This window comes from Pseudopipra pipra, chromosome 5 (genome assembly GCF_036250125.1).
Source record: "Pseudopipra pipra isolate bDixPip1 chromosome 5, bDixPip1.hap1, whole genome shotgun sequence".
In the NCBI taxonomy this organism is placed as follows: Eukaryota; Metazoa; Chordata; class Aves; order Passeriformes; family Pipridae; genus Pseudopipra; species Pseudopipra pipra.
Genome location: NC_087553.1, coordinates 25,335,833 through 25,355,006, shown reverse-complemented (window position 1 = coordinate 25,355,006; position 19,174 = coordinate 25,335,833). Strand labels below are relative to the sequence as shown.

General features: G+C 40.3%; 1 protein-coding gene across 1 annotated transcript; it reads left to right on the top strand.

Annotated features, from left to right (window-relative positions):
* Positions 1-1,516: 1,516 nt before the first annotated feature.
* Positions 1,517-18,859, top strand: SLC25A17 (solute carrier family 25 member 17). The gene is made up of 9 exons (XM_064656714.1): positions 1,517-1,680; positions 5,972-6,032; positions 7,078-7,144; positions 9,609-9,760; positions 10,789-10,905; positions 11,592-11,737; positions 13,586-13,681; positions 17,652-17,734; positions 18,211-18,859. The coding sequence occupies exons 1-9, from the start codon at positions 1,531-1,533 to the stop codon at positions 18,356-18,358; spliced, it is 1,020 nt and encodes a 339-aa protein (XP_064512784.1). The 5' UTR covers positions 1,517-1,530; the 3' UTR covers positions 18,359-18,859.
* Positions 18,860-19,174: the final 315 nt, after the last annotated feature.

The following is a 19,174-nucleotide window of genomic DNA, read 5'->3' as shown; positions in this document are numbered from 1 at the left end:
GAATTATGACATGTCCAACCTCATTTAATTTTCTGAGATCCTTCCTACCCTGTGAAACCTCTTCTACATAAGAGGTTAAGTGAAGGCTATAGGGTTACTGACATTTTCCCCAACTGTACTTAATAGCCTTGTCGCTGTGTGCCCTGACTAACTGCTGTGAGCCGTGGTTCCCCTGTCCTTTGGCTTTGCTACCTGTGTCTAGTGCTGTTTTGGTAGGACTTCTCATTCCATCCTCAGCCACCAAAGGGTGTGACAAACCCGAGATGGCTGTTTGTAGTGGTGTGCTTTGGCTGCAGGCCCTGAGCAGTCTCTCGGCATGATAGTGGAAGAGGAGTAAGGACTTGCAGACAGGGAAAAGGAGTAAACAAAATAGAATCATAGAATTGTTTAGTTTGGAAGAGACTCTAAAATTGAGTCCAACAGCAAACCCAGCACTGCCACATCCACCACTAAACCATGTCCCCAGGTGCCAGATCTGCATGTCTTTTAAATACCTCCAGGGATAGTGACTCAACCACTTCCCTGGACAGCCTGTTCCAATGCTGGGCAACCCTTCCAGTGAAAAAATTTTTCCTAATATCCAATATAAACCTCCCCTGGTGCAACTTGAGACTGTTTTCTCTTTTCCTGTAGCTTGTTACTTGGGAGATGACCAAGATGACCAACCCCCACCCACCTTGCTACAATCTTCTTTCACCTGAAAGAAGTTGCAGAGAGTGATGGAGTCCTCCCCGGAGTCTCCTTTTCTCCAGGCTAAACCACCCCTGTTTGAAAATGCATCAGGCTCAACTGGTCCACATGGAATAAGAAATAAGAAATTATCATCTTGAAAAAGTGTTACTTTAGAGATACCAGACTTTATGTAAGTAGAAGGGGCTGCAGTTAGAAAAATGCAGAATCAGAATGTGAAGTTAAATATTGCTTCCTCTTTGTAATTAAATGCTTATGTTAAATGTTTGGGAAAGGGAATCACCGAATGGGCCGGGTTGAAAAGGACCACAGTGGGTCATCTGTGCAACCTCCCTACTCAAGCAGGGCCATCCTAGAGCACATTGCATGGGTTTGAGTCCAGACAGTTCTTAAATATCTCCAGTGAGGAGGCTCTACAACCTCTCTGGACAACCTGTTCCGGTGCATGGTCACCTGCACAGTAAAGAAGTTCTTCCTCATGTTCAGGTGGAACTTTCTGTGCGTGAATTTCTGCTCCTTGCCTCTTGTCCTATTGCTGGGCACCACCGAGAAGAGCCTGGCTCCATCCTCCTGGCACCCTCCCTCCAGGTACTGATAGACACTGATGCGGTCCCCGCCCAGCCGCCTCTTCTCGAAGCGAAGCTGGTGGTGAAGGGAAAAGGCGTTATTGTAGTTCCAGAGGAAGGAAGAACAATGCATTTCCCGGATCCCCTAATCCTGTATTTTTCTCAAAAGCCACGGAAATCGCCCCAAGCGGCCCCTCCGCCTCCCTCGCGCCCGCCCATCCCGGGCCCCGGCGGCGGGCGGGGCCAGCGGCGGCACGTGACGGGGGCGGGCGCCATGGCGGGCGCGGGGGCGGTGGGCGGCAGCCGGGACCTGGCCGGGGCCGCGGGGCCGCAGGGCCGGGCGGCGGAGCAGACCCCGAGAGCCGCCGCGATGTCTTCCGTCGCCTCCTACGAGAGCCTGGTGCACGCCGTGTCCGGGGCCGTGGTGAGCGAGCGAGCGAGCCGGCGCCGGGCGGGGAGGGGGCCGTGCCGGCCTGGCGGGGGGCGCGGGCCGCCCTCAGCCTTTGTTGGGCTGCGGCGGGACGGGGAACCGGGCGCGGGGTTCGGGGCAGCTCGGGGCCAGCGCTGGGCCCAAGCAGCCGGAGCCTCTGCTGAGCCCGGCAGGAGCTGCAGGGGTGCCCCTCAGAAAGCCGGCGAGGCGCGTCGGGAGCCGAGCATCACTGCAGTGGTGAGAATCGAAGCCTCCCAGAAGCTCAGGTAGAGGGGCAGCACCTCAGCTGTGCGGTCCGAGAGCTGCACCGGGCGTCGTCGTCCTGCCACGGCCTCACAAACGCTTCAGAGTTGCGAAGGGTGAGGCAGCGCATAGATGTTAATCAAAATGTAAGGCGAGTGCAGTGCAGCCCGAGGAGATTTGTATCAGTTACTGAATTAAATTTTTTCCCATGACACTTGTAAATTAGAAAGTAGTGTTTAATTTTGGTAGATTTCCTAGTATGCCCAGCCCTTGGATTTTTCTTTTCAGAATATCTTAATATATTAACAGCAAATCCGCCTTCTACTTGCAACAGATTAGGGATTTTGGTGCGTGTAGCATGTTGGGTTGGGCATACTGATGGATAGAAAGAACTCTCCATGTCTTCTGTAGGGTGAAAGTCACTAAATGTTATTGAACGATAAACACTGAAACGGGCTGCCCGGGGGGTCATGGAGTCTCCCTCTCTGGAGACATTCAAACCCCACCTGGATGCATAACCTGCTCTAGGTGACTCTGCCTTGGCAGGAGGGTTGGACTAGATGATCTCCAGAGGCCCCTTCCAGTCCTAACTATCCTGTGATTCTGTGATAAAGGCTGATTCTAAAAAGAAAAAAAGACTAAAGGATGTTTTGCTTTTATTATAAATAAACACAAGATTTTTGTCTGCTCCTTCAATTGTTTTAAGTCAGCTTGTTTAAGCATCAAAGGCAATGGAGATTTTGTTTCTGCTTTCAAAAAATGGAACACTCTCAGATTATCTCATTATCGAAATACTACTCGCTCTCCTTTTGCTGGCTTTTACAGAAGTCAGTAGTGCTCTTTAGCCCTCGCTGTTAGCTTCTCACCCTTGAAAACACACTGGTGTAATCAGGCTGTGCCCCTAAACAAAGTTTGTGGTGTGAACCGAAGTCATAAATCCAGCCATAAACACAGAGCTGTCTTGAGGTATTGAGTCAGAAGCACATGTCAGATCACAACATGATAAATTTTGTTTATCTTCTAATATACTGAAAGTTTGCATGCCTTCTAGGCTACCTAGTCGAACTTGAGACAAAGGAATAGTTTTGTGAGCAGTAAAAAAAAAATCAGTGCTTGATTTCCTGTAAACTTTAATCGAATTACATAAGTATTCTTTACTCTGCATGTAGCTAAAATGTAACCTTGTTGCAAAAGCTATAGGGATGTGAATTTTATAGGAGCGTTTTAGCAGTAGTCAGGCTGCTTTGTTTGACTCTCAGTGTTGTCTGAAACATAGTATTTAGTCTTTGTATATGTTTTAATTTTTTGTTATTACTGTTTTTTAGAAAGCCGAATGTCAGGCTTTGGTCCTGTACAGCTCTTCTTGACAGCAGTCACCTCGGGCCATTTGTTCTGGCCACCTCTTGGCTACTGCACAGTTGTTTGTCTGGTACTGTGATTGATCATTGAACTGATCTGACTGAAGATGTAGCCCAGCGGAAAAAATTGTTTTTCAGCCAGATTAGTTTCTTTGTCTGCACCATCGTGTAGGTGTCTGAAAAGTTATGCTGCCAGACTGGAGGAGGCAGGGGTGCAAATACAGTTGACCAAGAGCCTGAGATTACATAAACCAGTCTGTACCTGTCCTAGTGATTATTCAGCAGTAAAATGACTTGACTTGGCAAACTACCAAGATTCAGGGCTGACAGGAAGGTGGTGGGAAGGCTGACAGCAAAGCCTCATCCTTCCAACAGTGCAGGGTCATACATGTCAGCATCTGTTCCTGCAATCAGTACTATGGCTTACTTTCCCTGCTGGTCTCAAGTGTGATTCAGCAAGGAATCTGACTCTATCTTGAGGGCTTTTGTTGCTGGGGAAAGGACTGGTCCGGCTCATCCGTCTCGTTTTCCTTCCTTCTAGCTGTGAAATCCTGTCTTCTTCATATGATGCTTCTGGCAGCCTTCTCATCATTTAGTTGCCTTGTTCTATTTGTAAACCCAGGAGAAAAGTAACTTGGCTTTTCTGAGTTTATTTCCCTCAATTTAGCAAAAGGAGGGAAGAGGGTATGAATTGTCTTTTATTTGCAGTGGTCTATTAGGTCAGCTTAGTTATCTCATGACATTCTCTTCAGCTACAGCTTCCTATAAGTTTTAAGCCAGTTTGACAGTCAAACACTGGAACAGGCTTCCTAGAGAAGTGGTTGATGGCCCAAGCCTGTCAGTGTTTAAGACATTTGGAAAATGTACTTAAACAGTGTGCTTTAGCTTTTGATCAGCCCTGAGGCGGTCAGGCAGCTGGACTAGATGATCATAGTAGATCTCTTCCTGTAGTCTGTTTTGTGCCTTGCGTCCACCTGTTCGTCCTTTGTGACACTAGCCCAGCTATTTCCCCATTTCCATTTTCTAATTTTGAGTGCAAGTGTGTGTGTGTATGTTGCTGCTGTATGGTGGATTGCATTGAGAGTAGGATTCAGGATGGATCTCACTTTGGGAGGATGGAAGCAGGATAAATTGAGCGGGGGAAGGCTGGAAGTTGTAGTGACTGTGCAGTCTTATTCTGTGTGTAGGTGTGTGTAACTGCGTTTTGAGGTTGGCTTCAAAATTGCAGTAGTGCAGCCATCATTAGGAGGTGTATTTTGGCTCTTTCTGGCACTGTTTCATGCTGGCACTAACCTAACTGAAATGTATTTTTTATAAATTTTCAGTCAGGTGGGTTCATTAATCCTACTTGCTGTCCAGTGGGGTACATGGTAGGTACTGAGAATGAGCAGACACAGGACGAGTGTGTGGGAGAGCAGAACCAACCGTTTTGGCAAGAGCCCAAACTGAATGGGTTAAAATAACCAGGTAATTGTGGCCTGGTGTTTCCCTTCGTCTGCTGCCTGGTGTTATGAAAATTGGGAAAACCTAAATCTGGTTAAGACTTCAACCAAGAGTTGCCCTAGTGAGGAAACACCACCTGAAAAATAATCTTCTGTTGCTGGTAGTAGAGATAAATCCAAGCAGCCTGCTCAGGAGCAGGAGTGTTTCCAGAGGCAAAGCTCACTTATACATATAGCATAACACACCTCTAGAAGAGCTTTAAACACAGCGCTTGTGTGACTTGCTGTATCCCAGACCTTCCCACCATTTAAACAGTTTGCATGACTGCTAATGGAAGAGTGCCACAGCTTTAGCAATCACTTGATGCATGGAAAACAGGTTTACACCAAGCCAGGGCCTTTTTTTTTGTTTTGTTAGATCTTTTTTCCAAAAGCTGTGCAATATTATTGCTGGAGTATTAAAAACTGAAGAAGGTGAGTGATGGCAGGGAGAGAAAGGGAACAGCTGCTTGTATGGAAGATACGGGTCTTTGCAAATACAGTATTTAACCTTTTGTAAAGGATGGTGTCTGATAGCTTCTGCATTTAGAGGCTTTAATGGTTGGATCACATAGGAAGTGAAGAGGGCATTGGATTCACAAGACATGAATCTGGTGACATCTAGGTCATGATTTATTGAATTCATTATATGTAATTCATGCCACTGAGAGTGTCTTGGTAGCTGATCTTTATTGCCTAAACTGGAATTTAATGTAAAGCTAGATTAAGTCCTGAAAAACATGTACTATCAGTTTTTTAATGAACAGAAATTTCAGTTTGGTCATTGTTTTCTTATTCAAAACAAGGTTATTGTAACACAAATGTTGTTTGTGTCAGTCTTTTTTTGTTTTTTTAAACTAGAATTTGGGTATTGAGACTAATGAGAGGTAGAAAAAGTGCAGTGTATTTGTCTGCTGATGCTCAGTTTATCAGCTCTTGGACTTCAAAAACGTCCTTCTTGGGCAAAAAGCTTTTAATGGTTTTAATTATAGCTTGATCTAATGCAAGAGAAAAAAACCCCTGATTTGTAAGTATGGGACCAAAACCCACTTCATCTAGACATTGTTCTGCATGGAGTTTATCCCCTTTTTAAACGTGCTCAGCAGACTGGTTTCTGGGTGAGAAGCGAAGGGCTACAAAGAGTGTAGCAGGCACTGTACAAGCAACTGATACACCATATAGCCAGTTTATTTTGTTTTTCAGGGCAGTATGACTGCAATGACTGTATTTTTTCCTTTGGATACAGCTAGGCTTAGACTTCAGGGTAAGTGTCAAACTCTAGTTTCTTTGTACAATGGCGTTTCTGTTCGTCTTGACTTGGGCGCTTGTAAGGGTGGTTGTAGGGGGATATTTTACGTGAACAGAAATCTTACCTGTCTAACACCATTTTTCCAGCTGAAGGTAATTCTTCCTTTTGAAAGTGTTGGGCAACCTTTTAATTAGCTGAAAAGGCTGTGTGATCTGTGGCCAGACATGGGTTTTAAATGGTTATCTAAGACGAAAGAGGAAAAAACAAAGATGTGAGATTGCACAGGACTATATTTGTGTGTTGTTGGGTTTGGCTGCTGAAAACACTTGAAAATGCAGGGGCACTATCATGAAAAACTAGTCTAAAATTATTACTGAGTATAGTTTAAAGGAAGAAGTCAGGATTAGAACTGGGATTAGGAATATCCAGTATTTACAAAAATGCATCTGAGTATAAACTTTTTTCTGACTCTCTGTCTTCTGGTCAAAAGTCACAGAATCACCAAGCATTTTATTACTGTGACTAAAGCTCTATTAAGAACCTGAGGGAGATCATCAGCCAGGTTGTCAGAAGTATGTGGCTGAGAAACGAGCACCATATTGCTGTTGGACGGCTCTCAACGCAGGAAGAGACAGGGTTTTGCTAAGGCTTGGCTGTTGGCAAAGACCTGTTTGCAGGAAACTGCTCTGCTAGTGGTGCTAGTCTGGTGTCCAAGGAACAATTTTGAGAGCAGTTAGGCAGGCCCAATTCGAGTCCCCTACCTAGGGGAAGCCTACCTTCAGTTCATGTCACCAGTATCAGGAATTGGTAACTACAGATACTCTGGGGCACAGCAGAATCTGCTGGTTTGGGGAAAGATTAAAAAAGGGAGTAGCCTTACCTAGCAAATGAAAATAAGGAGATGTTTTATGGAATTGCTGCAGAAATAGGGAGCATCTATCCTGTATGAGGAAGAAGAAACAAGTGCTTCTGGGGTATATTCAGAATAACAAGGATAAGGACTTGAAAAATAGTGCTAAAAATTGGAATAATCGAAAAGTCTGATTCTTCTGTTTTCCAGTTGATGAGAAGCGGAAATCTAAGACAACACCGGCAGTTCTTTTGGAAATAATCAAAGAAGAAGGCTTGTGAGTAGATACTAATCTTCTGTTTATCTTCATGTAGACAAGCTCTAAAACTAATTTCACTTTGCTTTTAAAGTGGATTAGTTAGCTCGTATCTGTGTGAACAGATTTTTGTTCTGAACTGAAATGTCTCCATGTAAGTGTGATATGACTTGCATAATCTTATGTGTTCATCTTTAGCTAATTAGGATTAACTTTCTTGAGCACCTTATGCAATTGATCTGTTCAGTGATGTAACTGTGCCTTCATTAGAGAGGTAGCTGTGCCTCCTCAGAAATGCAAAGGGACCTTCCCGTACCTGATCAACCAGCTCTGTCTGCCTGGATTCTTGGGTGTGTCGATTTGTCATAATCAAGATGAAACTCCTGGGCAGCCGAGCCAGATTCAAAATGAGAATTGAGACACGTTTCCCAGCTGGAAGGTTTTTTCCTGCTCCTAAACATGTAGAAGTAAATAACACATGACTCTGTGCCGGTGGGATTCAAGATCTGTCTAAAAGCAGTTAATTTTCGGCTGTGCTGCACTTTTGTATTTGCCACAGTCTAAGCTGAGCTGGCTGGGAAAAACTGTTGTATGCCTGTCCTTGTTAGAAGTATTTTCCTAAGGCAATCCCTGGAACTCCTAAGTAGACTAGAGCTTCTAGGACATTAAACTTGACAAAAGTTTAACTTGACCCAAAATGTTCTGCCACCTTTGAACTTGGGCAGTTGGCAGTTGTACGCATGAGGAGTTCTCTGCCAGTTGGTGATCCCTCTCGTTCACATTCCTGCATTGCTTTTGTCATGTGAGGGTGGCAAATAAACTTCAGTTAAAAAAAGGTGAAAGGAAAAAAGTTAAAAAGAAAAATTAAGAAGTTAACTGGGGTGGAGAGACTGCAAAAGTGGTCATCCTACTTTTCCTGTGAAACTGAAAAATCAGCAACTCTGGCAAGAGAAGAATATCGCTTCTTCCAAGGTATTGGGAAGGCCTGGCTAAGCAATGGTACTAATTTTAGAGATGTGTTTGGAGTAACAAAAACACACCAAACAACAGCAAAACTGAAATGTGATGTGAGATCATAAGCGTATTGTTCACATTAGCTTTAGAGTCTTGTCTCATAATATACTTTTGTGAGCTGCTTGTTCTCATCTAGGTAAAGCAAATAGGTTTAGCTAATGGACTTTCTGCAGAAGTTTATCAGACAGCTTTGCTTTCTTACTTGCACTTTGTCTTTTTCTGGGTGATTTGAAAGGTGTTTGTTAGTGTACACTGAGTTTTTCTCAAAGTTGCAGTTTGGAATGCAAACTTAGGGTTTTTTTATGTGCAGAAGTATTTGTGTGTGAATTACAGATGCTACCACTGACAACTTAAGTCATTTAAATAAACTCATGGGTTTTGTTTTAGTTTCATGTTTTGTACTGCAAGATGTTTCATTTGATAATCATCAGAAATTGTTCTTAATAAATCAAGAAAAAACAAACTAACACGCTCAGTTAGAGGACATAGTCCCCACAGCAGATTTCTCTTTTTCTTTTCCAGCACAGAAGAGATAGGTAATATAAAAATTGTTTTAATATGACTTATGAATAACTGTATAGTCATTTAATTTGTAATTATAACTGTATGTTTAGCTAAGGCTGTAACTTCAGAAGCAGTCTTAATAATGTGGTGTATTCCCAGCTACATAGGAGGAATGGATTTGAGACAGAAAACTAGCATTTACAGTCTAAAAGCAGTCAGATTTTTTTGTGTGTTTACCAGCCTTGCATCTTTTACAGCCTCCTTGGAGATCCTTATATTCTATGTATTCCCAATATTTTAATGAATACTAAAGAGCCTCCATAATTACTGCTGTGGAGGAGATTTATTATGCTTTTAACATGATACCAGTTCTCTACCTGTTCTGTGCAACTCCAGTGAAGGTGTGTATCATTATCTTTTTTTGGATGTGTTGTAGAACATGCTGGGAATGTAGGGCAGCTGTTGAGGTATCCCTGTTTTACAGGCTCATCAGGCCTGTGAGAGAAGGGAGCTTTGTTAGTCAGCTGTTACGAAATCGTTCTTAAATCAAGACAGATTTAGATGATATTTGGTTTTTCATCTATGATTAATATAGTTAAAGTTAACTAGGTGATGTCTTTTTCTTGCTGACCTGACTAATTTTCTCTAGAATTTACTGCCAGGCATCTGTTAGAAATTCCTCTTGCCTGCAGATCTCGTGCCCCAGGTCGTATCCTTTGCAAAACTCTTCTTGGTGAAGTATATTAACTTCAGTAACTAGTCTTCCATTTTTAAATTTTATGTGAGAATCTGGACTACTTTCTTCCTTAATTTAGTATGGTTTGTTAGCATTGATATAAAAACATCCATTTTGTACTTTATGTAACATACAGTGTTGTATCTCTGGGATCCTCCACCAACATGTAAAATCAACCAGATCACATAAATATTTTGCTGATCCTTACTGTGTCTTTTTGCTTTCCATTAGGTTGGCACCATATCGAGGATGGTTCCCTGTTATCTCCAGCCTTTGCTGCTCCAATTTTGTTTATTTTTATACATTTAATAGTCTTAAGGCCCTCTGGGTCAAAGGTCAGCATTCAACCACTGGGAAAGACTTGGTTCTTGGGGTTGTTGCAGGTAATACTTAAAAATCTCTGTTTTGTCAAGAATGTGTTTTTGGTATATTCTGTCTAATGTTTTTCTTTATGAAGTCTTCTGGAGGTCACACTGAGTGCTTAGACCTCCCAGTGTATGCAGACTTTCTTCTTTCTGATTGCTCCTTTTTGTCCTTCCCACCTCATAAGGAGATGCACAAACCATTCCTGTTGTGAATTCTGACACAAAGCACAGTGCTGTTGTGGTCTGGTACAGTATTTGTGTCTGCCGTGGTGTTTGCCACGTATCTAAGCATCATCACTAAGATGTTGAAGATAAGTGGCAGGGAGAGGTAATAGTTGCCTTTTTTTTTATTTAGAGAAAAAGAGATATGCAATTCTGAAATATTTTCAATTAGGTAAGGAATTTTCTTGTAAGCATTTGGGTGTCAGTTTTCAGACTTGTTTTTGGGTTATCACCTGCAAGTGACAGGAAGTCCCTAGATACATGCAGATCCAGTGGGACCATATGTTCTTTTTTCATTCCATCCTCCTGTGTGGATGGTACAGTGGCTTTTTTGAAGGGATGATAACATTAAAGACCTTTCTAGCAAATCCAGCGTGAAAAATTACCGCTGTGTGCCTGTGTTTGCCAGTAATATTCTTTAGGAACAATTGCTCATGCGACCACACAGAAACAAGCTGATTTAAAAAAAAACCTGCAAAAAAGGTTTTTTGAGGTCTTGGATTTTTGATTTGGGTTTTTTGATTTTTTGGAAGGGGTGAGTAGTTGGCAGTTTCTTATTCTTTCAGTGTGGGCACAGTGACTGGCTAAATAGTTGACGGAAGTAAGTAAGGAAATTCTTAAGTTGGTTATATCACTGTGGTAAAATGCCATGTAATTACATTTTTGAACAAAGGCTACAGGAATTAGAGTGACAGCTTGTTAGTTAAATGTCTAGCTCTCCTTCAATGTCTGTAGTTTATATCCTTATAATGAAATCATATCTGGTGTAAATTTTAAATCTTCTGGTTCTTGCTGATTTTTCTTTGTGCTGTGTTTTGCATTAGGTGTAGTGAATGTACTCTTGACCACTCCTCTTTGGGTAGTGAACACACGTCTGAAGCTGCAGGGAGCAAAATTCAGAAATGAAGACATTGTACCAACTAATTATAGAGGCATAATAGGTAAGCACCTGTTGTTGTCTTCAACCAAAGAAAAGTTCACGAAATGAAATATATCAAGGACTTTGAAGACTTTTGTTCATATAACTGGTTTCACCGTGTAATATCTGTGCTTCTGTCACTTTGCAGTCATTGAGTTTTACAGGAAACTGGACTTTGCTATTTCTAACAGTAATTAAGACTTTGCAGTATGCACCCCTGTGACTAAAATGCCTTTTGTATGTTACAGAGATAGTGGAGCAATAGTGAGCCTTGTGAAATGATAGCTGGGAGTCTGAGTTTGGGCAGACAATCTGCAAATTAAACTTCACTTACCTTAATCTCTTAATCATCCACATGTTCAGGCTGCCTTCCTTTTAAAACCAACCAATCAAATAAATATTGTTGTAATTTTGAAGAAGGTTTAGAAGACTTTAATGTTGATGCCATGCTTGTACTAAAAAGAGCAGGGTGTCTCTGCAGATGATAAGCTTTGTTTATGCTGGTGGTGATGTGAGCAAGAACCTCCTTTGTCAGTACCTTTCTGTTAACTTCTAGATTAAAATGGAAGGTAAAAATAGTTGCATAGAAGTCTGATGTGAATTTTTATACACTTTGAGTATTAGGCTTTAAGTATAACTTCTCTTACCTTTTATGGTGTTTTGTACTCAAAATTTTAATGATCTTTTTCCCCCCACCTTTTGTCTCAGATGCCTTCCATCAGATAATAAGAGATGAAGGAGTCTTAGCTCTGTGGAACGGTACTTTCCCCTCCTTGCTTCTGGTCTTCAATCCTGCCATACAGTTCATGTTTTATGAAGGCTTTAAACGAAAGCTTTTGAAAAAGCAGCTGCAAGTGAGTATGTTTTGAGGCCAGATGGTGAACATGCTCTGTTATAAGACAGGTTCTTTGATATGCACCACTTGAACAAATTCAGAAGTGTAGGTTTGGTTTTCATTCTTATATTTTGGAGGGATTTTTTGAGTTAGTGTATCTAAAAAGGATCTAGCATCATGAAATGAGGTGTCAATCTTTCATGTCCTTAGGAAAGATATTCCTGTGATGAATTCCTCTACCTGTAAAAATAGAACTGCACCTCTTGTCCGCATTTGTTTACATTTGTTCACAAGTCTAGATTTAAATTAGAGATTTCAATTCTAATATATCTTTTATAAGTCTGCTTTTAACACTTTCTCCAGTAAATCAAGTATATAGAACCTTCAAAGTATCACAGTTTTTCTCTGGGCCCTGTCATTTTAATAACATTTTTTTCTTGAAGCCCTCAATTCTTCAGTGTAATTTTTCCACGGATGGACACTAGAATTGAACCATATTGCAACCATACCTTCCCGATTCTCTAAAGAGAGGCATAATAATCACTTTTCTGTCCCTTCTTTTTTCTTATTCTGTTGTATTTCACTATATCAGATGTAGAATCTCAGCTGAAGTAATGTTTCTTTTATGTTCTGGCAAACTGAAAAGCATTTGCGTTACATTTTCAGATAATGTCATAACATAATATATGTTTAAGCTCTGGCTCTTTGCTGTTAATTTATGATTTTAGGATGCATTGTCTGATTTAAAATGTTAGGTCATATCAGTGTGTTTCAAAGCTATCTTGTTTTTCCTCAAGACATAGTGAGATTATTTTTACATGAGATTTTGCACTATCAATGAGGCTTCAGACTTTTACTGTCTACTGCAGCTATAGCACTCCATTTGTGCCTGATGGATCTACCCAGTTACATTATGGACAGTACATTTTTTGTGTGATGGGCTGAGCTTCCCTCTGCATTGCTGTTTGCCTCTTGGCTAATGACATATTTATTTATATATTTATTTCTTGTATTTCTTTTAAATTCCTTAGTTCCACCTTAAATTAGGGCATTTCTTTATCCATGATCAGTGGAGAGGGAAAATACTTTTTTTCCCTAGCAATGGTAATTTTTATTTTGGACAATATTTTTCTTCCTGTTTGGTCTTTTCCTGATTGTCTTAAATATATCAGATTGATCCTTTTAGGATGTGCATGTGTAAGCATTTTTGTGATTGCAGTCAATATATTTTGGAAATTTCAAGCACGTTTTGATATGGGCACCTACTTATTTTCCTTGATTAATTCACACTGGTAGACTGAGATGCATTGCAATCAGTATAGGTTATAACAATATATTTGGTGCATCCTGGAACAGTGTGGGCTTTGGCAGTGAGGATGGGCTTCCAGCAGGTGTTCTTAAGTAATAGGGGATGAGATTTTTAGCCTATGTCATCAAGACTAAAATTATGCCTCAGGATTACAGGGTGATGTTCAAGGAGTCTTTCACTGTCACCTTTTCACAAGCACCGTGTGACTTGTTAGTTTTAGTTGCAAAACCTGAAATGCCTATTGATGATATGTTTAAAATTATACTTCCTTATCTTTTGTCTACTCTTGGTGATTTAGATTGGTCTAGTTGTATGGCCTTATATAAATGCAAAAGCAGGTAGAAGTAAAAAAATAAACTTTAGTTGTGGGCAAGTAAGTTGGTTGAACTATAACTAACTCTTTAAATTGAGAAGATCTAGGGGTTTAATGAAATCTTCATGCCAAAGATCCTTAGATAATCTGGTAGCAGGTACCACTACTGAATCCCCAAACATATATGGGTAACTGGCTGTTTTGGTACAATGTGGAAATAAATATGTTCTTTATCTATTGAACAGCTCACATCTTTGGATGCTTTTGTCATTGGTGCAATAGCCAAAGCAGTTGCCACGACCCTCACTTATCCTCTGCAGACAGTACAGTCAATTCTGAGGGTAAGTAATAATTTTGTTTCAGGGTGACTCTGCCTTTGACTTGTTCTGTATCATGCAAGCATTATTCATATGGCCAGTTTTTATTTGAATTAATGCACCCAGCAGTCTGGGAGGTATTTTTGCACGGTGCAGGCCAGTGATTAGGATGTCTCTCCTCTTGGATTCTGATCGAACTTGATGTTAGTGGTGCACATTTGTTTCATGTAGCTGGTAGGATTGCCAGCGTAGTGCATCGGTACAGAAGCTGAGGCACTATGCTGCTTTTACACACTACAAGAACGTACATTTACTTCTTTGAATATAAAAGGAAAATGCATCAAGTGAGAAGTTAAATTTAAATCTTCTAAACCCAATCTGTTCACAGATGACCTAGAGTAATAAAAGACACGTTCTGTTCATAGGCATTGTTGTTTGGATGATGATCTGACCTTGTCAGTATCCAGAATGTGATTCATCAGGGGAAGCTGAGGTCCCTCATAAATATCTTTAACCACTTGCCTGGCTGTTTAGGCTCATTGTAGTGGTAATGGTAACACTTGCACTTTTTCTTACTTTCGGCTCGTATCTATGCTGGATAATGCTCCTCCTTTCAGGATGTACCAATATTGTTGGAATATTGACACAAGACAAAACGTGTTAGCAGGGAGGAAGGAGGAGACCTGGCCCTGCATAAGCATATTGTACTTTAAGTTCTGTGCTTTTAAATCTGTTTTTATAACAGTTAAATATTAATAAACTTTTCCACATGAAATATGATGCTATTTTCCTAAGTATGGAGAAGCCTTAAATTAATGGTAAAGCCATTATGTTCTAAAACTTGTCTAAATTCTGAGAATTAGTTGAATTATTGAAAATGAGCCTTCTGTGCTAAGGGTATCACTTTTCAGACTTCTCTAATATAGGAATTTTCTTGTTAATTGTACATCTGGAAGAATTAACTTTCAACTAATTTTCAAGCAATTTTTTAATTATTTGAGTTATTCTTCTCTCTAATTAGAATGAAATAAATGTATTTTGATTTTTCATAGCCTGTAAAAAGATACTTTGGATACTATATTTCAAAGCAACAGGACTTGAATATGTTTACTGTGTAATTTTGTCAGTTGCCATCTTTCCTGAAATTTTCATAATTTTTGATCAGCTGAGCTAGTGCTTTCATTCAATGTCTTATCCTGTTTTAACAGCCTGGACACTCCTCAGAAGTTAAACTAATAACAAGAATTCTATTATTGGAGTGACAGACACAAAAAATATTTAAGCAAATATAGCTCTGTTTGGATAAGTTGCAACATCAGTCTGTTTTTAATTTGTGATGCTTTTTCTGCTGGTGTAAAGGAGAACTGGAAGGAAAGTTGGAATGCTCTGTTTTAGCCTGAGCATTGCATGGCAGTGCAGGTTTCATGGGGCTACATCCCTATAAGAGTTCAGCCCTTGTTCCTTTCCATGGTTGCTATAGAGGTGGCTACAGTCTTGTGGCTTCATGTTTCATCTGTCTCCTTTTAGCTTTTTGAATGAAATTCTTCTGTCTCATGATGACAGAAGAATGACAGCTTTGGTAAGTTGTGCTGCCAGCTTGGTGTACTGCCCAGCTGCAGCTTCCTGCTCACCTCAGCCGCAGTGAGCCAGTTCCCTGCTGGCTTCCCAAGCAGTGATGAGTTGCCTTTCTGTGGGAGCACAGCTAAGCCATCAGTGTCCTGGTGGGAGGGGGGATTTTTCTCACAGTGGCCCACTGTGAAATGAAGTGGCCTATATGATACTTCTCCATGCAGGACCGTCCTCTCCCTGTGATGGTGAGGAACACAAGCACCCTCTCTCTAGTTCTGCAGTCCCTAGGTGTGACTTCGGTCCCTTTGCTCTATGAAAGAATAGCCAGGAACCCTGAACACGTCTGCTGAGAACAGCAGAAATATGCATCTGTTGTACCTGTGCTGTCCGGTTCAGACTTGCTCTGCTTCATGATGCATTTCCTAATCTAAAGCTAGCATTGTTCTGTTTGAAGTTTTTGATACTCACACTAAGTGATGCTAAAGAAAAAGACTATGATTAAAGGTTTAATATTTTCAGAAATAGCATTCTGCATGAAGTATGCTTTATATAGTTGTAGGGAGTTTTTTGAAACAATTTTAGCAGATTTACACAGAAGCTAATACAAGCTCAACATAATTCATATAAACTTACACATCATAACTAAATTCTGTCATCAAAGTAGAAGTATAGGACTCTTTTTTTCCTTTTCAGCCTTTAACCTTTAGAAACCTACTTTTGTTTGAAAGTTATTAGGGTTCTTTGTAATGAAGGTTCTGCACCTTTGCTTTCAGCTGTTTGGCACAGCACTCTTCTTGATAAAATGAACAGTTATCCTGTGTAATTAATTGACAGTAGTAGCAGCTTCCAGCCTTGCTGTTTCATATGTCTATCTCCTTTTCAGGATGACACATGACATACATGATGCTGGTTTTACTCATTATGCAGTGAAACTGTTCTTTAGCCTATGTGTCAGTAAAAAGCAGATAAATTAAAATTGCCTCTGGAGATATAGCAACACTTAATATTCTTAGTGATCCTGGTTGAAGAACTTCTCTTTAAAGTCTCTTTTCTCTGTTATAGAGAATGCTAGTCCCTTTGGGAAATCTCCTGCAGTAACCACTGAACTGTTAACATCCTAGTGAGAAATTAATGGGTTTTTTTCTCTCTTGATGAATCTTTGTTTGCAGTACAAAAATTGTCCAGTGATGGAGAAAAGAGGAGAATGAAGCACCTAATCATTGTATAGTTTGGAAGGCTATGAGTAATCTGGGCAGTGACTGACACTGTAACTTGGAACCTAGTTAGCAGTTTTTTGAGGGGGTGTCTGAGTCTTTGAGAGTAATTCTTAATACTGATTAATCAATACCAAATGAGTTAGTTGCTGGTAAGAAGACTGTGGATTTTGAGCACATATTTTAGCTAATAAAGGGAGATTTTCACTAGCATTCTCTTGCTGCTGTTTCCATCTGAGTTGTTGAGACATGCGGTATCATCCTGGCATTTTCTTAAAGTTTCTGAACTGCCTAAATCAGCTTGCCTACTTCACCTACTGTCAATGGTAATGTCTTATACCTAAGATGCAGCAGTTGTTTCAGCAAGTTCTGGGAAAAAATCATCCATTTGCAGTTGTTCAAGTTCACCTTTCTTAGCACAGAGGCTTTATACAGGCTTCAAAAGCTATTAGGCTGTGCTGTTATAAATACAAAAGTGTGCCACTCTTGTATATTAATAATTCATAGTTACAGCTTGCTGACAGTACTATTGACCTGGATCAGATGAGAGTATCAGTGAATGCTAGAAAAGGAGTTACTGAAGTTGCTAGTTTAGCTCTGAGACACAAAACTACAGCAGCAGCTATTGTGCCTACTGAAAACCAGTTTGGGGATAGGCAAGGGCAGTGAGTAAAAAAGAAATATTATTTAGGCCAGGTAGGTGGATCAAACAATTTTGGATTCTTCCACAGCAGTCCACACATAAGTGTTTTGCTTCAAGACCATTACTGGGCAGATAAATTTTGTGTTCAGCTGTGCAATCTCAATGTAGTAATGGTTTGCAGATGTGTGAGTGTATCTTTGTCAAGTGAAAGCTGAGCAAGCCAGAAGGAACTTGCTTTGAATGTCATATCCCTACTAAGACTCTGCAAATTATGCTTTTGAAATCTTGAAAACTCTTTCTTCCACAGCAACCAAAAGAAGAAATACGGCCATGTGTAACACTTTGTTAGAATCCATCTTAAAACCAAAACAAATTATTGTAGCCTATACAGTTTTAATGCTTGCTTTGTGAGCTTTGGCCTCAGTTAGTTCCAAGCTGATGGCCATATGACATGGAAAATGTTTAAAGAAGTTTAGGATGGGCTCTCCAGATTTCGTGTATGTGTGGCATTCTCTGCCAGGCACTGTGGGGAAACAGTACAAGAAAATGCTCTTCGTTTTTTTTTCAGTTTGGACGCCACAGGTTGAACCCAGAGAACCGAACACTAGGCAGTCTTAGAAATGTTCTTTACCTTCTTCAACAGAGAGTGAGGTGAGCTTTCCCATTTTTTTTTCTCCTACCATGATATAGAAGACTTAGGCATTACTAATATGGTGAAAATGTTGCTGGATCTGAATTTTGTTTCTTTGCCTCCCTTAAGCTTACCATTTCAGTCAACTTGGTTTTTGTAATATCTTGCAGAATAAGTCCACAAACCCAAATTCTCCTAAATATCTGTATAGTAAGATATTACTATACATTAAGGCATTAAGGATACATATGGATACCAATTCATTCCAACTCTCATCTTGAAAAGCAGGTTTCTTGCACAAAAGACCTTTAATTTCTGCAGAATTTTCTCTTTAAAATATTATTAAAGGTAGCTGGCACTGGAGATCAAGAATGGGTTTAAGATTCTTACGGTTGTCTTTTACTTGTGATATTAATTCTTCATTGTAGTGCACTGATTTACTTATAGAAAGCTATTCACACTTGTTTTCTTGTTTGGTTTTTTTTCTCCTCCTTAGGCGTTTTGGATTAGTGGGACTCTACAAAGGCCTTGAAGCAAAGCTCCTGCAGACAGTCCTTACTGCTGCTCTTATGTTTCTGGTATATGAGAAACTGACTGCTGCAACCTTCACAGTCATGGGATTAAAGCACTCACGCAAACATTGATAAAGGAACCTATGCCAAAGATTATGGGGTCTAGAAAACACATTCCGTTTTTGAGACCAGGCTGGGTAACAAAGGGTCCTCACTTCCTCTACTTCTTTTTTTAGCCACCTCCGTCTCCAGTATTTGGAGAATCTGGAATATGCTCTATAGGACCTGTTGCCACAAATTCAGGGATAGTCCATTCCCTATTGTTCTGTGGACTCACTGCTTTAAGAAACAAAGACATCTTATTTAAGCACTTGACATAAAATTTTAATGATTATATGATTTGGTTGACATTCTTGGTGAGAATTAATCTCTGTCACTATGCTTTCTTGTTTTCCCTCAAATAGTCCTCAGTTATTCCTGTATCTTTACCTTCTGTCAGCATCTGGTGGGGCTGGTTTTGTTTTATCTTCCTTGGGTGCCTCAGACACCCCCCCCCGAAACAATTGTGTTATTTTCCTTGACCTGTGTTTGTCACTTCATATTTGGTTTATTAAAATAATTCATAAAGATTAAGATTTTTGGCATAGTTTTCTTTTACTTTCAAGTATGTTTGTGGCACAGGATGTGATATTGCCCCAAGTACCTGGTGGTGAGGTCTCTGAACTGCTAGAATGTACATTACGAGCAAGTGGACATTCTGTCTTCTTGAATCCACCTATTTTGAATCTTGAAAATTTTGAATGCAGATACTGGCTACATAGAAGAAACATAACCTGTTGCTTCTTCAAGCTGCCTCAAGAAAATGGACTTGCTACACAGAAATACACGAAGTTTTGTAACCCCATTCCTTGTGAGAATATGTGAATTCACACATTCTCATGCAGACAG

Excerpts from the sequence above, each read along its gene's own strand:
- SLC25A17 (XM_064656714.1), top strand. The coding sequence starts at position 1,531 with ATGGCGGGCGCGGGGGCGGTGGGCGGCAGCCGGGACCTGGCCGGGGCC. Across the intron at positions 11,738-13,585 it reads TTTTGAAAAAGCAGCTGCAA|CTCACATCTTTGGATGCTTT; the intron begins GTGAGTATGTTT and ends TCTATTGAACAG. Across the intron at positions 17,735-18,210 it reads CTTCTTCAACAGAGAGTGAG|GCGTTTTGGATTAGTGGGAC; the intron begins GTGAGCTTTCCC and ends TCTCCTCCTTAG.